Raw genomic sequence first — 19,360 nt, forward strand, 5'->3', positions numbered from 1 at the left:
AGCAGCTCGTTGAACTCCTCCACGGGCAGGTTGATGATCTTGTCGTTGGTGAAGGGGATCTTCATGGCCCGGGCCCGGTGCTCGTCCCGGCTCATCTGCTTGTCCAGGAAGTCGGCCCGCTTCTCCTCGCCGGGCTCGGGCACCATGTTGTACGTGTGGTTGTGGTCCACGTGCTCCAGGTAAGGCAAGGGGCGCGGCGGGGCCGGGCCGCGGGGGTCCATGCGGCACAGCTTGCTGTACTCGGGCCGGTAGCCGCCCACCGCCCCTTCCGCCTCCTCCGGGTCCAGGGTCTCCAAGTCGGAGCTGTAGCCGACGGCCCCTTCCTCGGACGACGACGACGAGGAGGAGGACGACGAGGACGACGAGGACGACGAGGAGGGGGAGCCGCTCGAGGAGGCGGGGCTGCGGCTGGAGTCCAGGGAGAGCCCCGAGTCCGAGTCCAGCTCCTCCCGGAGCCGCGAAGCCTGCACGGGGTTGAAGCCTTCCTCGATCACCAGGTCCATCAGGCTGATCTCGTCCAGCATGGCCTCGTCCAGGAGGCCGCCCAGCGGGTCGGGCAGCTCGGGGCCGGACGTCCCGTTGGCCGAGCCGTTGAGCAGCGGCGGCGGCGGCGGCGGCGGCGGGAGGAAGAGGCCCGTCAGGTTGGTGGCGCCGAAGGTGGAGTTGAGGCCGGTGGCGTTGCCGGGCGGCGTCAGCGGGAGCAGGGGGGGCCCGGCCCGGGCCCGGCGGGGGGCTCGCGCTCTCGGCCGCGCCCCCGCCGAACAGGGCGCAGTCCTGGGCGCAGCCCCCCAGGGAGGCCTGATGCAGGCTGACGTTCTGGGTGATGGGCGGGTCGGGGGCCAGGCCGTAGTCGCCGCTCAGCGGGTCGCCGGCCGTCGGGTCGAACAGGCCGTCGCTCCCCAGGGGGTTCACCTCCATGGCCTGGGGAGGCAGACAGCCCCGTCAGCCGCCGCCGCCGCCGCCAGGCAGGCCCGGGGCTGCCGACGAGGCGGTCGGGAGAGAAGCCGGCACACGCGGGGTGGACTCCGGAGTCGGTGGGCGCCCAAATCCACGCGCCACACCTCCCCGGCCCCGTTTTCCCCCCAATAAACTCGGCCCGCGGATGAGGGGAGGGGGCGTGGAACCCCCGACCCCCGGGCGCCTCCGGGGAAGGACGAGGAAAAGCAGCGTGGCTCAGTGGAAAGAGCCCGGGCCGTCTCTACGTGTTGCCGACTTGTACTTCCCAAGCGCTTAGTACAGTGCTCTGCACACAGTAAGCGCTCAATAAATACGATGGATTGATTGGGTTCTAATCCCAGCTCCGCCGCATGTCTGCTGTGTGACCTTGGGCAAGTCGCTTCTCTGAGCCTCAGTTACCTCAGCTGTCAAAGGGGGATGAAGACTGAGAGCCCCACGTGGGACAACCTGATCACCCTGTACCCCCCCGCAGCGCTTAGAACAGCGCTTTGCACGTAGTAAGCGCTTAACACATGCCATTAAATAATAAATCGATAAAAGTGTCTCAGCAAAGGCCCTGGGAGCCCCCACCCCTGGGTGGTGGGAGTCAGGAGACCCAGGTTCTAATCCCGGCAGGCCTGGCCTGCTGCGGGGCCTCGGGCAAGTCACTTCGCTTCTCTGAGCCTCAGTTACCTCAGCTGTCAAATGGGGATGAAGACTGAGAGCCCCACGTGGGACAACCTGATCACCCTGTACCCCCCCTGCTGCGCTTAGAACAGTGCTTTGCACATAGTAAGCGCTTAACACATGCCACTAAATAATAAATCGACAAAAGTGTCTCAGCAAAGGCCCTGGGAGCCCCCACCCCTGGATGGTGGTGTGGCTCAGTAGAAAGCATCTGGGATTGGGAGTCAGGAGACCCAGGTTCTAATCCCGGCAGGCCCGGCCTGCTGCGGGGCCTCGGGCGAGTCGCTTAACCTCTCTGGGCCTGAGTTTCCTCATCTGTAAAAAGGCGGGGGAGATCAGACCCCCATCCTCCCTCCCGCCTAGTCCCGGGACGGGCAGGGTGTGCGCGTCTGGCTGCCCCCCGGGCTCGGCTGTGTGTGTGGGGAGGGGGTGGCGGGGACGGGGGCACTGAGTAAACGGCCCGCACCTGCATCTCCATGATGGACATGAGGTCCTGCCACTGCTGCTCCAGCTCCAAGGCGGACTCGGACTCGGGCTCGGGGTCAGGCAGCAGCGGGGACAGGAGCTGGCGGCCCAGGGCCGGGGAATCGGCGGCGCGGGGCCCGGCTTCCGTCTCGTCCGAGGGGGCGGCCGCTGGAAACTGAAGAAGACCGGGAGATGTCCGCCGTCAGCCCGGGGGGGCGGGAGGGGGCTCGGGCGGGTCCGCTCCCCACGGCTCCCTCCCGGCCGGGGAGAAGGGGGCAGAAAGGTGGGTGCCGAGGCCGGGCCCGGGAAAGCCCGAACGGGGGAGAGGGCGGGAAGGGGAGGGTCTGTCCCGCCCCCAGGCCCCGCTCACCTCTGCGTTCTCCCCAAAGGGGAAGGTGGCCTCCAGCAGCAGCCTAAGACACTCCTCTAGGGATAAGGCCGTCTGGTCTTCCACCCCCGGCACCTGCACCGGGCAACAGGGCTGGTGAGCCCCCGGGGCACCCAACGGCCAGGAAGTCTCCTTCCCGCCGGGGCCGGTCCTCTTTCTCTCTGCCTCTCATCTCCTCGGGGCCAGGCCGGGGGCTTCGGCCCCACCCTCCCGCCCACCGGGGCCCTTCCCCCGAGATGCCCTGACGGTCGGGCCGGCCCCCGGGGCGGACTTTACCTGGGCGGGGAAGCTCTCGCCCGTCTCTCCATCCGCCAGCAGGTCCCCGGCCGGGGGCTCGCCGCCCTCGGCCCAGCCGGCCCCGTGCTCTCCCCCGTCGCTCAACTCCTTGTCCGCCTCGCTCTCTTTCTGGCGGTGGCCGTAGTCAAAAATCTCGCGCCCGGCGCCGAGATCGATATCCTGTCTCCACAGAATGTCAATCAAATCGATGTCCTGGAAGAGATACCACGCCGCCTTCGGCTCGGTTCCTTGGGCCCTCGGGGGAGGCCCTCCGTTGCACAACTCGAGGCCCGGCTCCGTGCCGGTCCCGACCCCAGCCGCCAGCCCCCCGAATCCCCGGCGCTCGGGGGGCCGGCGGGGGGAGGACAACACCTGCCTTCCTCCCGGAGCCCCCCCGGGGCCCGGCCCACGCAGCCCGCACGTCCGCGGGCATCCTGTCCGGACCGAGCCGGGCTCCGGCGGGGAGCCCGTTGGGGAGGGGGGCCCCGGATCTGCCCCTCGAAGGCGGCGGAGGTGCCACCCTCTCCCGGGGGGCTCCTGCCCCTTTATTCACAGCTGCGGGTGGCTTGGTGCCGGCTGGCCGGGCAAGGGCGAACTGTCACGCAGAATCGCTTCTCGGCCGGCCAGCCTGCATCAGCCTGTGGTGCCACCGACATCTGCATAATAGGGTGGGCCGGGGCCGGGCCGGAGAGGAAAAATCCCCGCATTCCCAACCCTGGCTGCCGCCTCCCGGCTCCCCGGGCGCTGCGTCTCTCCGCCGGGGAGGGGGAGGACGGGTGGAAGGGAGGACCGATCCCAACGGCGGCGGCTGGACCGGGCGGCCTCGGGCGCTGCAGCGCTGCCCCGCCCCCGGGCCCGCTGGGAGCCTCCCCGTCTCCTTCCGGTGCCAGGGTGGTGCCGCCCGGCCCGGGCATCCCCCGCCATCCTACGGTCCGACCCCACCTCCCGCCTCGCCACCCACTCGTCTGCCGATGTGGAGCCGGGGAGGAGCAGCGCCCGGCCCGGTGTCCCGCCCCCCGGAGACCCCCGGGGTCAGCCGGATCCCAGGCCCCCGGTCCTGCGGCCCGCCCGCCCGCCCGCCCCGAGTTCCCACGCACCAACCTGAGCCGAGCCCCGGCACCGGGGGCCGGAGGGGGTCGGGGCAGCTCCGCACGCAGCCGGGGGCAGGGAGGAGAGGGGCCGGCTCCCTCCGTCGGGGCCCCGGCCGCTCGGCACCCCCTGGTCCAGCCGGGTCATGGTCGGCGGGGGGTGCTCCCTGGGGGCGGGCGGGCCTCGCCGACCGTTCCCGGTTCGGCCCCGGAGCCGGACGACGGGCGGGGCGGCTCCCTGCTCGCCCCGGGCCCCCCGTCACCGGGGGGACCCTGCGGGCCGGCCGGGGGGCCCCCCTCCTCCATCCCGCGGCGGCCCCAGTCCCCGGGTCCCCCCGCGTGGTCCGCTCGCTGGCCCGCAGCCCCCCAAACTTGTTACCTCGGGCTGCGGCGAGGGGCCCGGCCCTCCCCCTCAACCTGCCCGGTCTGCGGCTGGAGCCGGGAGCCGGGGCCGGAGCCAATCCCCTCCCGGGGCCGGTTACCTAGGCTGCGGCGGGAGCCAATCCCCTCCCCCAGGTCGCTGCCGAGGATGCGGAGGGTGCCAGTCCCCTCCCACCGCCCGTTACCTAGGCTGCGGCGGGAGCCAATCGCTGCCCGGAGGCAGCCGGGAGAGGCTGCAGCAAGGGCCGGGCCGGGGCCCGCTCTCCCGCTCTCCTGGAGGAGATGCCCCCAGGACCGACCAAGGGGCAGGGGCAGGGCACCGGGGGCCGGGCCCAGGTGGCCGGCAGCCGCAGGCAGAGGGCACCGGGCCCGTCCCGTGCCCCCCACGAGCCGGGATGCTCCGCTGGAGGCGGGTGGTCTCTGTACCTGCTCCCCCCCGTCTGGAAACGGGTCGGGCGTGAGGAAGGGCGCGAGGGCCGTCAACCCGGGGCCGGTGGAGGCCGGCGGCCCCTGGCCGAGGGCCCCCGCCCGGGTTTAACCCTTGGCACCCGGCCCAACGCAGCGCCGCGTCCTCATTCAACCTGCTCCTGGCGAGCCCCGGCTCTCCGGACCGGTTCCTGGGGGGCGGGGGGGACCCAACGCCGGCTCGCCTCCCCCCGACCCCGGTGAGGGCAGCAGAAACGCCGCGACCTCCGCGGCCCGCATCCTTACGGGTTTCCCGGAGAGCCTAAACAGACGCTCCCTAGCCCCCGCGGCCCGGGGCTGGCACCGGCCAGGGGCCGGGGGGCTAGGCGGCGGGGGCTCCGTCCCCTGGGACGGCCCGCTCTGGCGGGGCCTGTCACATGCCCCCGGGCGGGTATTTTTAGCCCTCCGTTGCTGTGGAGACACAATAATCCTCCAGCCAACCCCGGCTCCCGTGCTCACCACCCCAAGCCCGGACCCGGGCCCCCACCCGGTCCAGCCCTCCGGGGGAGGGTTGGGGGGGGTGGGAAGAGAACCAAGTGCGGAGCCTGGAAGGAAGGAGCATCCAAGCCAGCGGCTAGCCGCTCCACCCCCCCCCCCCACCACCTCCTGCGGGACAGGAAATCTGAGCTCAAGAGCCGCCGTGCTCCCTGCCCTCAACTGGAATCCGGGGGCAGGACGGAGGAGCCGCGCTTCCCGGCCAGCCTGTCCACCCGTCCAGCCCTTCCTTCCTTCCTTCTCCTCCCTCCCCGCCGGCCCCGAACCCTCTCGATGCCCGCTCCCGTTCCCGCGCCGTCTCTGGCCAACGAGGGGGCGAAGCCAAGGCCCAGAAGCAGGGGGCGGGGGCCATCCCGGACAGGGGTCCTGGAAACACCGAGGAGGAACTCGGTTCTGGGACTTCACCCCCTGGGGGTTCCCGGGCAGCCCGACCCCATTCCCACAAAGCAGGTGGCCCTGGGAATTCCTCCAGAGGCCAGTCCGGAACGACTTGCGGGGGAGGGCATAGGAACCGGGGCAAGGGCCTCGCTCCAAAGACCAGGATGTGGGATGTCGGCCGTGGGAGGGAGAGGGCCGGATCCAAACAGATCGCAGGGGCCGACGGGGAGGGCGAACTGGCCCGATGCCTCTGGAAACAAATCCGGTCTGAGCTAGCTGGGCTCCGTCGCCATATTGTCTCCGGGTCCCAGCTTCCTGTTCTCTGCGCTCACCACGGGGATGGATGGGATCCAGAGCCAGCTCGTGTCAAAGCTCCCTCCCTCCTTCCCTCGGCCCAGCGGCTTGGGAGCCTTGGTCTCCGGCGGATTTCTACCTGCTCCCCCGCAGCCCCAACACCTGTCCGGCCCTCCTTGGCCGGGGCACTCAGGGCCCCGCCCCAGCCCTAACCAGTCCTGGGAGTCAGAGACCAGCCGGGTGGGTCGGGAGGCCCCCCAGCCTCCGGAAAATCTGCCGGCGTCGGAGGCTATTGCGTCAGGGCCCGCCCCAGGCCCGGGGAAGACACCACCCCCGTCCCACGGCACACCTCCGGCCCCCCGCCACCTTCCCCTTCCTCTCTCCCCTTGGCACTCTCCGAGCGCCACCCGGGCACCCCCCTCCCCACCGGCGACGAGACAGCGCGGCCGGGGGCAGGATCCAAAGGACGTGCCTGCTCCAGCACAGCCGCGCGCCAACGGGCCCACGCGCACTTGAAATCCAAACCGTAAACATCCTCGGCCCGAACGGGCCCCCTCCCCGAGTCAGTCCCGTGGACGGGGGTGGGACGGTTACCCAACAGCAGGAAGTCGCCCGGCCCCGGCGGCTCGGCGCACTCTCGGTCCGAATGGGCCACCCCCTCCTCACAGGCAAACAGCGGGGCCCTCGGCGGGGTCTCCTACCTCTTTGGTCAGATCCCCGTTTCCGGCGGGGGCCACGGCCCCGAGGTCCTCCAGGGCCTCCCCGAAGCCCGGCTCCGCCTCGCTCTCGCGGGCCGGCGCGCCATCCGGCCCCGTCACGTCCTGGAGGCCGTTGGTGCCCTCGAGGACCAGGCCCGCGCTGGGCTGGGGGCCCGACACGGAGCCCTCGGGGTCCCGGTGGACCAGCCAGGCGTTCAGCTCGGTGGTGGGCACCTGAAACCTGTCCAGGGCCCTCACCCGGTTGAGGAGCCGGCGGGCCGTGAAGTAATAGTCCAGGTCTACGCTCTTGGGGTGGATGCCATAGCCGTCCAAGGTGTTGCGCAGGTTGTGGAACTGCGTCTGGGTGTAGGCCGAGCTGGGGCCCAGGATGATCTCCCGCAGCGGGGGCAGCTGCGAGCTCAGGTAGGTGTCCACGTCCACCCGCACCCCGATCAGGCTCAGCAGGATGGTGAACTGGATCAGTCCTTCCGTTAAGTATTTCTTCAGCGAAAGCATCGCTGAAGGGCCGGGCCGCCGACTCCCTGCTTCGCGGAACAGGTCCCGAGCCCGGGCCGCCTCTCCGGCGGGCCGCCGGCCGGACCCGAGGGCCGACCTCACCCACCCGCGGGGGGCCGGGGACGGGCCCCGGGCCACGGTCACTTTCCGCTCGTCCCCCCGAGGGCCCGACCGCCGTCCGTCGCCCGGCCCGGGCCCCGCACGTGACGGCCGCCCGGCTTCGCAGTCCACATTCAGTCACTTCCTCCGCCTTCCTCCTCGCTCACGTCCGCTCCTCCCCCTCGCGCTCTCCGCCCCCCGCCGGGGCCGGACTCCGGGACCGCTGACCACTCGTCTCCACCTCCTCCTCCCTGGGGATATTTTCTTTGGCTGTGGCTGGAGGACTTCTGTGGCAGGCCAGCTGGAAGCGCGAGGCGGCCCTCTCCTCCTTCCTCCTCCTCCTCCTCGGTCCTTACCGAGGCGGGGGGTTTCCACGGAAACCTGAAACGGGATCAGAAGGGCAAGGGCGATGAGACTCCCCCCGCATTTTGAGCCTCGCTCCCGGGGCCGGGGGGCCCCAACCCTAACCCCACAGCTCCTTCGGCTGAATGTTCACACTGACCTGGGGGCCGCCCTAGCCGTACGCCGCGCAGGCCGGCGGCGTGATCGCCGGGAGGTCCGCGGGGTCTGAAGTACGGCTCGCCAATTCCCGCAGAGGCTGCCCTGGATACGGGAGACACAAAGCGACCAGGTGACCAAAACTCCGGGCACTACATCATTTTCTTTTCATTACAGCAGTTATGCACTATGAAGTACAGCTCTCCCCTTCCCTCAACGGCTGCCCCGGATACGGGAGACACAAAGCGACCAGGTGACCGAAACTCTGGGCACTACATATTTTTCTTTTCATTACAGCAGTTATGCGCTGTTTAATAATAATAATGATGGCATTTATTCATTCATTCAATCATTCAATCGCATTTATTGAGCGCTTACTGTGTGCAGAGCACGCTTGGGAAGTCCAAGGTGGCAACATATAGAGACGGTCCCTACCCAACACCATCATCACCATCAATCGTATTTATTGAGCGCTTACTATGTGCAGAGCACTGTACTAAGCGCTTGGGAAGTACAAATTGGCAATATATAGAGACAGTCCCTACCCAACAGTGGGCTCACAGTCTAAAAGGGGGAACAGCGGGCTCACAGTCTAGAAGAGGGGAGACAGACGACAAAACAAGACATATTAACAAGATAAAATAAATAGAATAAATAGGTACAAACAAAATAGAGTAATAAATACGTACAAACATATACACGTGTGTATGTACACGTGCTGTGGGGAGGAGAAGGAGGTACGGCGGGGAGAGGGGGAGAGGAAAGAGGGGGCTCAGTCTGGGAAGGCCTCCTTCCCAGTGTGATTAAGCGCTTACTCTGTGCCAAGCACTGTTCTAAGCGCTGGGGAAGTTACAAGGTGATCAGGTTGTCCCACGGGGGGCTCACAGTCTTCATCCCCATTTTCCAGATGAGGGAACTGAGGCCCAGAGAAGTGAAGCGACTCGTCCAAAGTCACACGGCTGACAATTGGCAGAGCCGGGATTTGAACCCATGACCTCTGACTCCATAGCCCGTGTTCTTTCCACTGAGCCACGCTGCCGTTGCACACGCGTCCCACGTGGGGCTCACAGTCTTAGTCCCCATTTTAATAATAATAATAATAATAATAATAATAATAATGGCATTTCTTAAGTGCTTACTATGTGAAAAGCACTATTCTAATCAGTCAATCGTATTCATTCATTCATTGAATCGTATTTATTGAGCGCTTACTGTGTGCAAAGCACTGTACTAAGCGCTTGGGAAGTACAAGTTGGCAACATATAGAGACAGTCCCTACCCAACAGCGGGCTCACACTCTAGAAGGGGGAGACAGAGAACAAAACAAAACATATTAACAAAATAAAATAAATATGTACAAATAAAATAGAGTAATAAATACGTACAAATATATATACAGGTGCTATGGGGAGGGGAAGGAGGGAAGGGGGGATTCATTCAATCGTATTTATTGAGCGCTTACTGTGTGCAGAGCACTGGACTAAGCGCTTGGGAAGTACAAGTTGGCAACATATAGAAACGGTCCCTACCCAACAGTGGGCTCACAGTCTAAAAGGGGGAGACAGAGAACAAAACGAAACATACTAACAAAATAAAATAGAATACGTACAAGCAAAATAAATAAATAAATAAAGAGTCATTCTAAGTGCTGGGAAGGTTACAAGGTGATCAGGTTATTCCACGGGGCGCTCACCGTCTTAATCCCCATTTTACAGATGAGATAACTGAGAAGTGAAGTGACTTGCCCAGAGTCACCCAGCTGACAATTGGCGGAGTCGGGATTTGAGCCCATGACCTCTGACTCCAAAGTCCATGCTCTTTCCCCTGAGCCACGCTGCTTCTTTTATACGAGGGAACTGAGTCACAGAGAAGTCAATCAATCAATCGTATTTATTGAGCGCTTACTATGTGCAGAGCACTGTCAACCGAGTCGCCCAGCGTTTCAGAGCAGACGAGCGACGGAGCGGGGATGAGAATCCAAGGTCCTCCGACTCCCAGGGCCTTGAGCTTTCCACTAAGCCACCCCGCTTCTCGCTACTGTGTGAAGGCTCCCCTATCCAGGCCTTCTTCTAGAAATCAATCGATCAATCGTATTTATTGAGCGCTTACTGTGTGCAGAGCACTGGACTAAGCGCTTGAAAGCCTGATGGCTCGGTGGCCCGGCCCGTTGCTCGGGGAAACACTTTCCACTAAATCAATCAATCAATCAATCAATCGTATTTATTGAGCGCTTACTGTGTGCAGAGCACTGAGCTTTCCAGCCCTTCCGGGCTCCAAAGGGGAGGAGCGTTAAAGGGGGTACGGACGAATGGGGAGGGCGGCTGGGGACCGCTATAATAATGATGGCATTTATAATAATAATAATAACAATAATAATGGTATTTATTAAGCGCTTACTATGTGCAAATCACTATTCTGAGCGCTGGGGTGGTTACTATAATAATAATAATGGTATTTGTTAAGCGCTGACTATGTGCAAAGCCCTGTTCTAAGCGCTGGGGAGGTTACAAGGTGATCAGGTTGTCCCACGGGGGGCTCACAGTCTTAATCACCATTTTCCAGATGAGGGAACTGAGGCCCAGAGAAGTGAAGTGACTTGCCCAAAGTCACACAGCTGACAATTGGCGGAGCCGGGATTTGAACCCATGACCTCTGACTCCAAAGACCGGGCTCTTTCCACTGAGCCACGCTGTGCTGACTCTGTGCTAGACACTGTACTAAGCGCTGGGGTATATATGAAATAGGGTGGACACTGTCCCCTCATGGGGTAGAGAACAATAATAATAATAATAATAATAATGGCATTTATTAAGCCAGGTGATCAGGTTGTCCCACGGGGGGCTCACAATCTTAATCCCCATTTTACAGATGAGGTCACTGAGGCCCAGAGAAGTGAAGTGACTTGCCCAAAGTCACACAGCTGACAATTGGCAGAGCCAGGATTCGAATCCATGACCTCTGACTCCAAAGCCCGGGCTCTTTCCACTGAGCCACGCTGCTTCCCTAATCAGCTTCCCTAAGAGCCGGGCTTCGGGAAAGCTCTGGAAGCAGTGTGGCTCAGTGGAAAGAGCCCGGGCTTTGGAGTCAGAGGTCATGGGTTCAAATCCCTGCTCCACCAATTGTCAGCTGTGTGACTCTGGGCGAGTCACTTCACTTCTCTGGGCCTCAGTTACCTCGTCTGTAAAATGGGGATGAAGACTGTGAGCCCCCCTGTGGGACAACCTGATCACTCTGTAACATCCCCAGTGCTTAGAACAGTGCTTTGCACATAGTAAGCGCTTAACAAGTACCATCATTATTATTATTCTATAGAAAAGCAGTGTGGCTCAGTGGAAAGAGCATGGGCTTTGGAGTCAGAGGTCATGGGTTCAAATCCTGGCTCTGCCAATTGTCAGCTGGGTGACAGTACAGTGCGCTGCACACAGTAAGCGCTCAATAAATGATTGAATGAATGAATGACTTTGGGTGAGTCACTTCACTTCTCTGGGCCTCAGTTACCTCATTCTGTAAAATGGGGATGAAGACTGTGAGCCCCCCGTGGGACAACCTGATCACTTTGCAACCTCCCCAGCGCTGAGAACAGTGCTTTGCACATAGTAAGCGCTTAGCAAGTACCATCATTATTATTATTGTTCTATAGAGAAGCAGCGTGGCTCAGTGGAAAGAGCATGGGCTTTGGAGTCAGAGGTCATGGGTTCAAATCCCGGCTCTGCCAATTGTCAGCTGGGTGACTCTGGGCGTGTCACTTCACTTCTCTGGGCCTCAGTTACCTTGTTCTGTAAAATGGGGATGAAGACTGTGAGCACCCTGTGGGGCAACCTGATCACTTTGTAACCTCCCCAGCGCTGAGAACAGTGCTGTGCACTTAGTAAGTGCTTAATAAATGCCATCATCATCATCATCATTATTATTATTATTATTATTCTAGAGAGACGGTTCCTACCCACAGTGGGCCCACAGTCTAGAAGCGGGGAGACAGACGTCAAAACAAATAACCGGGCCAGCACTTTCTCTGGCCGGCTTTCCGGGCCTACGGCAAGTAGCTGCTTTCAGAAGAATGAAGGGGAAGCAGGGAAATATTTCCCAGGCCCGGCCCGGGAATTTGAGGAGGGTGGGTGACTGTCTGGGAAAACGGGCAGGGATGATAATAATAATAATAATAATTATTATTATTATTATTATTATAGTGGCATTTATTAAGCGCTTACTATGTGCAAAGCACTGTTCTAAGCGCTGGGGAGGATACAAGGTGATGAGGTTGTCCCACGTGGGGCTCACAGGCTTCATCCCCATTTTACAGCTGAGGGAACTGAGGCCCAGAGAAGTGAAGTGACTTGCCCAAAGTCACACAGCTGACAAGTGGCAGTGTGGCACAGTGGAAAGAGCCCGGGCTTTGGAGTCAGAGGTCATGGGTTCGAATCCCGACTCCGCCACATGTCTGCTGTGTGATCTTGGGCAAGTCACTTCACTTCTCTGGGCCTCAGTCACCTCGTCTGTAAAATGGGGATTAAGACTGTGAGCCCCACGTGGGACAACTGATCACCCTGTATCCTCCCCAGAGCTTAGAACAGTGCTTTGCACATAGTAAGCGCTTAACAAATGCCAATGATTATTATTATTATTATTAAGTGGCGGAGCCGGGATTTGAACCCATGACCTCTGACTCCAAAGCCCGGGCTCTTTCCCACTGAGCCACGCTGCTTCTCTGTGAGCAGGGATGTGAGCAGAGGGCCGGCCCCTCTCACAGGCTGCAATTCATTCATTCAGTCGTATGGCTTGGGCGCTTACTGTGTGCAGAGCACTGTACTAAGCGCTTGGGAAGTCCAAATCGGCAACATCGAGAGACGGTCCCTACCCGCCAACGGGCTCACAGTCTAGCCCACTGTTGGGTCGGGACCGTCTCTATATGTTGCCGACTTGTACTTCCCAAGCGCTTAGTACAGTGCTCTGCACACAGTAAGCGCTCAATAAATACGATTGATTGATTGATTGATAGAAAGGGGGGGGCGACAGCCAACAAAACAAGTCGACAGGTGTCAACACCGTCAGAATAAATAGGATTATAGCTCTATGCACATCGTTAATGAAATCAATAGGGCGAGAAGCAGCGTGGCTCAGTGGAAAGAGCCCGGGTTTGGGAGTCAGAGGTCATGGGTTCTAATTCCGGCTCTGCCACCAGTCTGCTGTGTGACCTTGGCCAAGTCACTTAATCAATCAATCATATTTATTGAGCGCTTACTGCGTGCAGAGCACTGTACTAAGCACTTGGGAAGTCCAAGTTGGCAACATATAGAGACGGTCCCTACCCAACAGTGGGCTCACAGTCTAAAAGGGGGAGACAGAGAACAAAACCAAACATACTAACAAAATAAAATAAATAGAATAGAATATGTACAAGTAAAATAAATAGAGTAATAAATATGTACAAACATATATACATATATACAGGTGTTGTGGGGAAGGGAAGGAGGTAAGAGGTAACTCCTCTGCGCCTCAGTTCCCTCATCTGGAAAATGGGGATTAATACTGTGAGCCCCATGAGGTACAACCTGATTACCTTGTATCCCCCCCAGAGCTTAGAACAGTGCTTGTACTTCCCAAGCGCTTAGTCCAGTGCTCTGCACACAGTAAGCGCTCAATAAATACGATTGAATGAACAGTGCTTGGCACATAGTAAGTGCTTAACAAATGCCATCATCATTATTATTATTCTCTGAGCCTCAGTTACCCCATCTGTAAAATGGGGATGAAGACTGTGAGCCCCCCGTGGGACAACCTGATCACCTTGTATTCCCCCTCCCAGGGCTTGGAACGGCGCTTTGCACATAGTAAGCGCTTAACAAATGCCATCATTATTCTTATTATTGCAAACGTGGAATCATCATCATCAATCGTATTTATTGAGCGCTTACTATGTGCGGAGCACTGTACTAAGCGCTCGGGAAGTACAAATTGGCAACATCTAGAGACGGTCCCTACCCAACAGTGGGCTCACAGTCTAAAAGGGGGAGACGGAGAACAAAACCAGACATACTAACAAAATAAAATAAATAGAATAGATCTGTACAAATAAAATAAATAAATAAATAAATGAGTGGAATGAGTTCGTGCCGTTTCGTTCATTCATTCCATCGTATTTATTGAGCGCTTACTGTGTGCAGAGCACTGTACTAAGCGCTTGGGAAGTACAAATTGGCAACATCTAGAGACGGTCCCTACCCAACAGCGGGCTCACAGTCTAAAAGGGGGAGACGGAGAACAAAACCAAACATACTAACAAAATAAAATAAATAGAATAGATATGTACAAATAAAATAAATAAATAAATGAGTGGAATGAGTTCGTGCCGTTTCGTTCATTCATTCCATCGTATTTATTGAGCGCTTACTGTGTGCAGAGCACTGTACTGAGCGCTTGGGAAGGACAAATTGGCAACATCTAGAGACAGTCCCTACCCAACAGTGGGCTCACAGTCTAAAAGGGGGAGACGGAGAACAAAACCAGACATACTAACAAAATAAAATAAATAGAATAGATAGGTACAAGTAAAATAAATAAGTAAATAAATGAGTGGAATGAGTTCGTGCCGTTTCGTTCATTCATTCCATCGCATTTATTGAGCGCTTACTGTGTGCAGAGCACTGTACTAAGCGCTCGGGAAGTACAAATTGGCAACATCTAGAGACGGTCCCTGCCCAACAGTGGGCTCACAGTCTGAAAGGGGGAGACGGAGAACAAAACCAGACATACTAACAAAATAAAATAAATAGAATAGATAGGTACAAGTAAAATAAATAAATAAATAAATAGAGTGGAATGAGTTCGTGCCGTTTCGTTCATTTCTTCCATTGTATTTATTGAGCGCTTACTGTGTGCAGAGCACTGTACAAATTGTTGCCAATTTGTACTTCCCAAGCGCTTAGTACAGTGCTCTGCACATAGTAAGCGCTCAATAAATATGATTGATGATGATGTACTGAGCGCTTGGGATAGCCCAAGTTGGCAGTGAGCCTCGTAAAGTCGTTCCAGCTTTCCAGCGGCGCCCGGCCGGACTATACACCCAAGGCCCGCCCTCCTCCTCCTCCTCCTCCTCCTCCATTCCATTATTCATTCCATCGTATTTATTGGGCGCTTCCTGTGTGCAGAGCACTGCACTAAGCGCTTGGGAGAGGGCAAATCCTCCCCACGCCGCTCTCCCGCAGCTTCCTAGCAAAAGGGCCGCCTCCTCTCCAAATGCGGGGGGGCCTCCCGCCCGCCCCACCCCTGGCTGGGAGCGGCTGGCCCGGCTCCGCCACTTGTCTGCTGTGTGACCTTGGGCAAGTCACTTCACCTCTCTGGGCCTCAGTTCCCTCATCTGCAAAATGGGGGTGAAGCCTGCGGGCCCCACATGAGGCAACCTATCTCCTAGACAGTGAGCCCGCTGTCGGGTTGGGACCGTCTCTAGATGTTGCCAATTTGTACTTCCCAAGCGCTTAGTACAGTGCTCTGCACATAGTAAGCGCTCAATAAATTGATTATATGTTGCCAACTTGTACTTCCCAAGCGCTTAGTCCAGTGCGCACAGTAAGCGCTCAATAAATACGATTGAATGAATGAATGAATAAACCTGATTCCCTCGTATCATCTCCCCTGGCACTTGGAACGGTGCTTGGCACATAGTAAGCGCTTAAGAAATACCGTCGCTATTATTATTATTCTGTGCCATCTGTTAATCAATCAATCGTATTTATTGAGCGCTTACTGTGTGCAGAGCACTGTACTAAGCGCTTGGGAAGTCCAAGTTGGCAACATATAGAGACGGTCCCTACCCAAGGGGGATGTTAAAATAGGGATGAAGACTGTGAGCCCCACGCGGGACAACCTGCTGACCCTGTATCTCCCCCGGCGCTTAGAACAGTGCTGGGCACATAGTAAGCGCTTCACATATACCATCATTATTATTTTAGTATTCTCTAGGCCTCAGCCCCTCATCTGTAAAATGGGGATTAAGACTGTGAGCCCCTTGCGGGACAACCTGCTGACCTTGTGTCTCCCACGGCGCTTAGGACATAGTAAGCGCTTAACAAATACCATCATTATTATTTTAGTATTCTCTGAGCCTCAGTCCCTCATCTGTAAAATGGGGATGAAGACTGTGAGCCCCATGCGGGACAACCTGCTGACCTTGTGTCTCCCACGGCGCTTAGAACATAGTAAGCGCTTAACAAATACCATCATTATTATTTTAGTATTCTCTGGGCCTCAGTCCCTCATCTGTAAAATGGGGATGAAGACTGTGAGCCCCACGCGGGACAACCTGCTGACCTTGTATCTCCCCCGGCGCTTACAACAGCGCTCGGCATATAGTAAGCACTTAATAAATACCATTATTATTATTATTATTCTATGGGCCTCAGTCCATCATCTGTAAAATGGGGATGAAGACCGGGAGCCCCATGTGCGACAACCTGCTGACCTTGCATCTCCCCCGGCGCTTAGAACAGTGCTCAGCATGTAGTAAGCGCTCAATAAATACTATTATTATTATTCGCTGGGCCTCAGTCCCTCATCTGTAAAATGGGGATGAAGACCGGGAGCCCCACGTGGGACAACCTGCTGACCTTGTATCTCCCCCGGCGCTTAGAACAGCGCTCGGCATATAGTAAACGCTTAATAAACACCATTATTATTATTACTATTCGCTGGGCCTCAGTCCCTCATCTGTAAAATGGGGATGAAGACCGGGAGCCCCACGTGGGACAACCTGCTGACCTTGTATCTCCCCTGGCGCTCAGAACAGCGCTCGGCATATAGTAAGCACTCAATAAATACGATTATTATTATTTTCTGGGCCTCAGTCCCTCAACTGTAAAATGGGGATGAAGACCGGCAGCCCCACCAGGGACAACCTGCTGACCTTGTAGCTCCCCCGGCGCTTAATAAATACTATTATTATTATTCTCTGGGCCTCAGTCCCTCATCTGTAAAATGGGGATGAAGAGTGGGAGCCCCACGTGGGACAGCCTGCTGACCTTGTATCTCCCCCGGCGCTGAATAAATACTATTATTATTATTCTCTGGGCCTCAGTCCCTCATCTGTAAAATGGGGATGAAGAGTGGGAGCCCCACGTCGTGGGACAACCTGCTGACCTTGTATCTTCGCCGGCGCTTAATAAATACTATTATTAGTAGTATTTTCTGGACCTCAGTCCCTCATCTGTAAAATGGGGATGAAGAGCAGGAGCCCCACCAGGGGACAACCTGCTGACCTTGTATCTCCCCCGGCGCTTAGAACAGCGCTCGGCATATAGTAAGCGCTTAATAAACACTATTATTACTATTCTTATTTTCTGGGCCTCAGTCCCTCATCTGTAAAATGGGGATGAAGAGCGGGAGCCCCACCAGGGGACAACCTGCTGACCTTGTATCTCCCCCGTATAGTAAGCGCTTAATAAACACTACTATTACTATTATTACTTTCTGGGCCTCAGTCCCTCATCTGTAAAATGGGGATGAAGAGCGGGAGCCCCACCAGGGGACAACCTGCTGACCTTGTATCTTCGCCGGCGCTTAACAAACACCATTATTCTTATTATTCTCTGGGCCTCAGTCCCTCATCTGTAAAATGGGGATGAAGGGCGGGAGCCCCACATGGGACAACCTGCTGACCTTGTATCTCCCCCGGCGCTTACAACAGCGCTCGGCAAATAGTAAGCGCTCAATAAACACTATTATTACTATTATTACTTTCTGGGCCTCAGTCCCTCATCTGTAAAATGGGGATGAAGAGCGGGAGCCCCACCAGGGGACAACCTGCTGACCTTGTATCTTCGCCAGCGCTTAACAAACACCATTATTCTTATTATTGTCTGGGCCTCAGTCCCTCCTCTGTAAAATGGGGATGAAGGGCGGGAGCCCCACGTGGGCCAGCCTGCTGACCTTGTATCTCCCCCGGCGCTTACAACAGCGCTCGGCAAATAGTAAGCGCTCAATAAACACTATTATTACTATTATTACTTTCTGGGCCTCAGTCCCTCATCTGTAAAATGGGGATGAAGAGCGGGAGCCCCACCAGGGGACAACCTGCTGACCTTGTATCTCCGCCGGCGCTTAACAAACACCATTATTCTTATTATTGTCTGGGCCTCAGTCCCTCATCTGTAAAATGGGGATGAAGGGCGGGAGCCCCACGTGGGACAACCTGCTGACCTTGTAGCTCCCCCGGCGCTTACAACAGCGCTCGGCATATAGTAAGCACTTAATAAATACCATTATTATTATTATTATTCTATGGGCCTCAGTCCATCATCTGTAAAATGGGGATGAAGAGCGGGAGCCCCACCAGGGGACAACCTGCTGACCTTGTATCTTCGCCAGCGCTTAACAAACACCATTATTCTTATTATTGTCTGGGCCTCAGTCCCTCCTCTGTAAAATGGGGATGAAGGGCGGGAGCCCCACGTGGGACAACCTGCTGACCTTGTAGCTCCCCCGGCGCTTACAACAGCGCTCGGCATATAGTAAGCACTTAATAAATACCATTATTATTATTATTATTCTATGGGCCTCAGTCCATCATCTGTAAAATGGGGATGAAGAGTGGGAGCCCCACGTGGGACAACCTGCTGACCTTGTATCTCCCCCGGCGCTTAATAAGTACCATTATTCTTATTATTGTCTGGGCCTCAGTCCCTCCTCTGTAAAATGGGGATGAAGGGCGGGAGCCCCACGTGGGACAACCTGCTGACCTTGTAGCTCCCCCGGCGCTTACAACAGCACTCGGCATATAGTAAGCGCTTAATAAACACTACTATTACTATTATTATTTTCTGGGCCTCAGTCCCTCATCTGTAAAATGGGGATGAAGAGCGGGAGCCCCACCAGGGGACAACCTGCTGACCTTGTCTCTTCGCCGGCGCTTAATAAATACCATTATTCTTATTATTGTCTGGGCCTCAGTCCCTCATCTGTAAAATGGGGATGAAGAGTGAGAGCCCCACGTGGGACAACCTGCTGACCTTGTATCTCCCCCGGCGCTTCACTATTATTATTATTATTTTCTGGGCCTCGGTCCCTCATCTGTAAAATGGGGATTTAGACCGGGAGCCGCACCAGGGACAACCTGCTGACCTTGTATCTCCCCCGGCGCTTACAACAGCGCTCGGCATATAGTAAGCGCTTAATGCTATTATTACTATTATTATTTTCTAGACCTCAGTCCCTCATCTGTAAAATGGGGATTAACAGCTGGAGCCCCACGTCGTGGGACAACCTGCTGACCTTGTAGCTCCCCCGGCGCTTACAACAGCGCTCGGCATATAGTAAGTGCTTAATAAACACTATTATTACTATTATTATTTTCTGGGCCTCAGTCCCTCATCTGTAAAATGGGGATGAAAAGCGGGAGCCCCACCAGGGGACAACCTGCTGACCTTGTCTCTCCCCCGGCGCTTAATAAGTACCATTATTCTCATTATTCTCTGGGCCTCAGTCCCTCCTCTGTAAAATGGGGATGAAGGGCGGGAGCCCCACGTGGGACAACCTGCTGACCTTGTATCTTCCCAGGCGCTTAATAAACACTATTGTTGCTATTATTATTCTCTGGGCCTCAGTCCCTCATCTGTAAAATGGGGATGAAGAGCGGGAGCCCCACCAGGGGACAACCTGCTGACCTTGTAGCTCCCCCGGCGCTTAATAAGTACCATTATTCTTATTAT

The 19,360-nt window shown here is 57.1% G+C and overlaps 1 protein-coding gene across 1 annotated transcript in view; it reads right to left on the reverse strand.

Annotated features, from left to right (window-relative positions):
- NFE2L1 (nuclear factor, erythroid 2 like 1) overlaps nt 1-7,783 on the reverse strand; it is an 8,248-nt gene extending 465 nt beyond the window's left edge. Inside the window, 7 exon segments of the mRNA XM_038753707.1 lie at nt 1-722; nt 724-921; nt 2,090-2,263; nt 2,459-2,551; nt 2,753-2,965; nt 6,555-7,547; nt 7,669-7,783. The exon segment at nt 1-722 is cut by the window's left edge and continues 465 nt beyond it. Of these exon segments, the coding sequence (XP_038609635.1) occupies nt 1-722; nt 724-921; nt 2,090-2,263; nt 2,459-2,551; nt 2,753-2,965; nt 6,555-7,067 (1,913 nt within the window). The 5' untranslated portion in view covers nt 7,068-7,547; nt 7,669-7,783.
- Nucleotides 7,784-19,360: the final 11,577 nt, after the last annotated feature.

This window comes from Tachyglossus aculeatus, chromosome 11 (genome assembly GCF_015852505.1).
Source record: "Tachyglossus aculeatus isolate mTacAcu1 chromosome 11, mTacAcu1.pri, whole genome shotgun sequence".
NCBI classification, from domain to species: domain Eukaryota; kingdom Metazoa; phylum Chordata; class Mammalia; order Monotremata; family Tachyglossidae; genus Tachyglossus; species Tachyglossus aculeatus.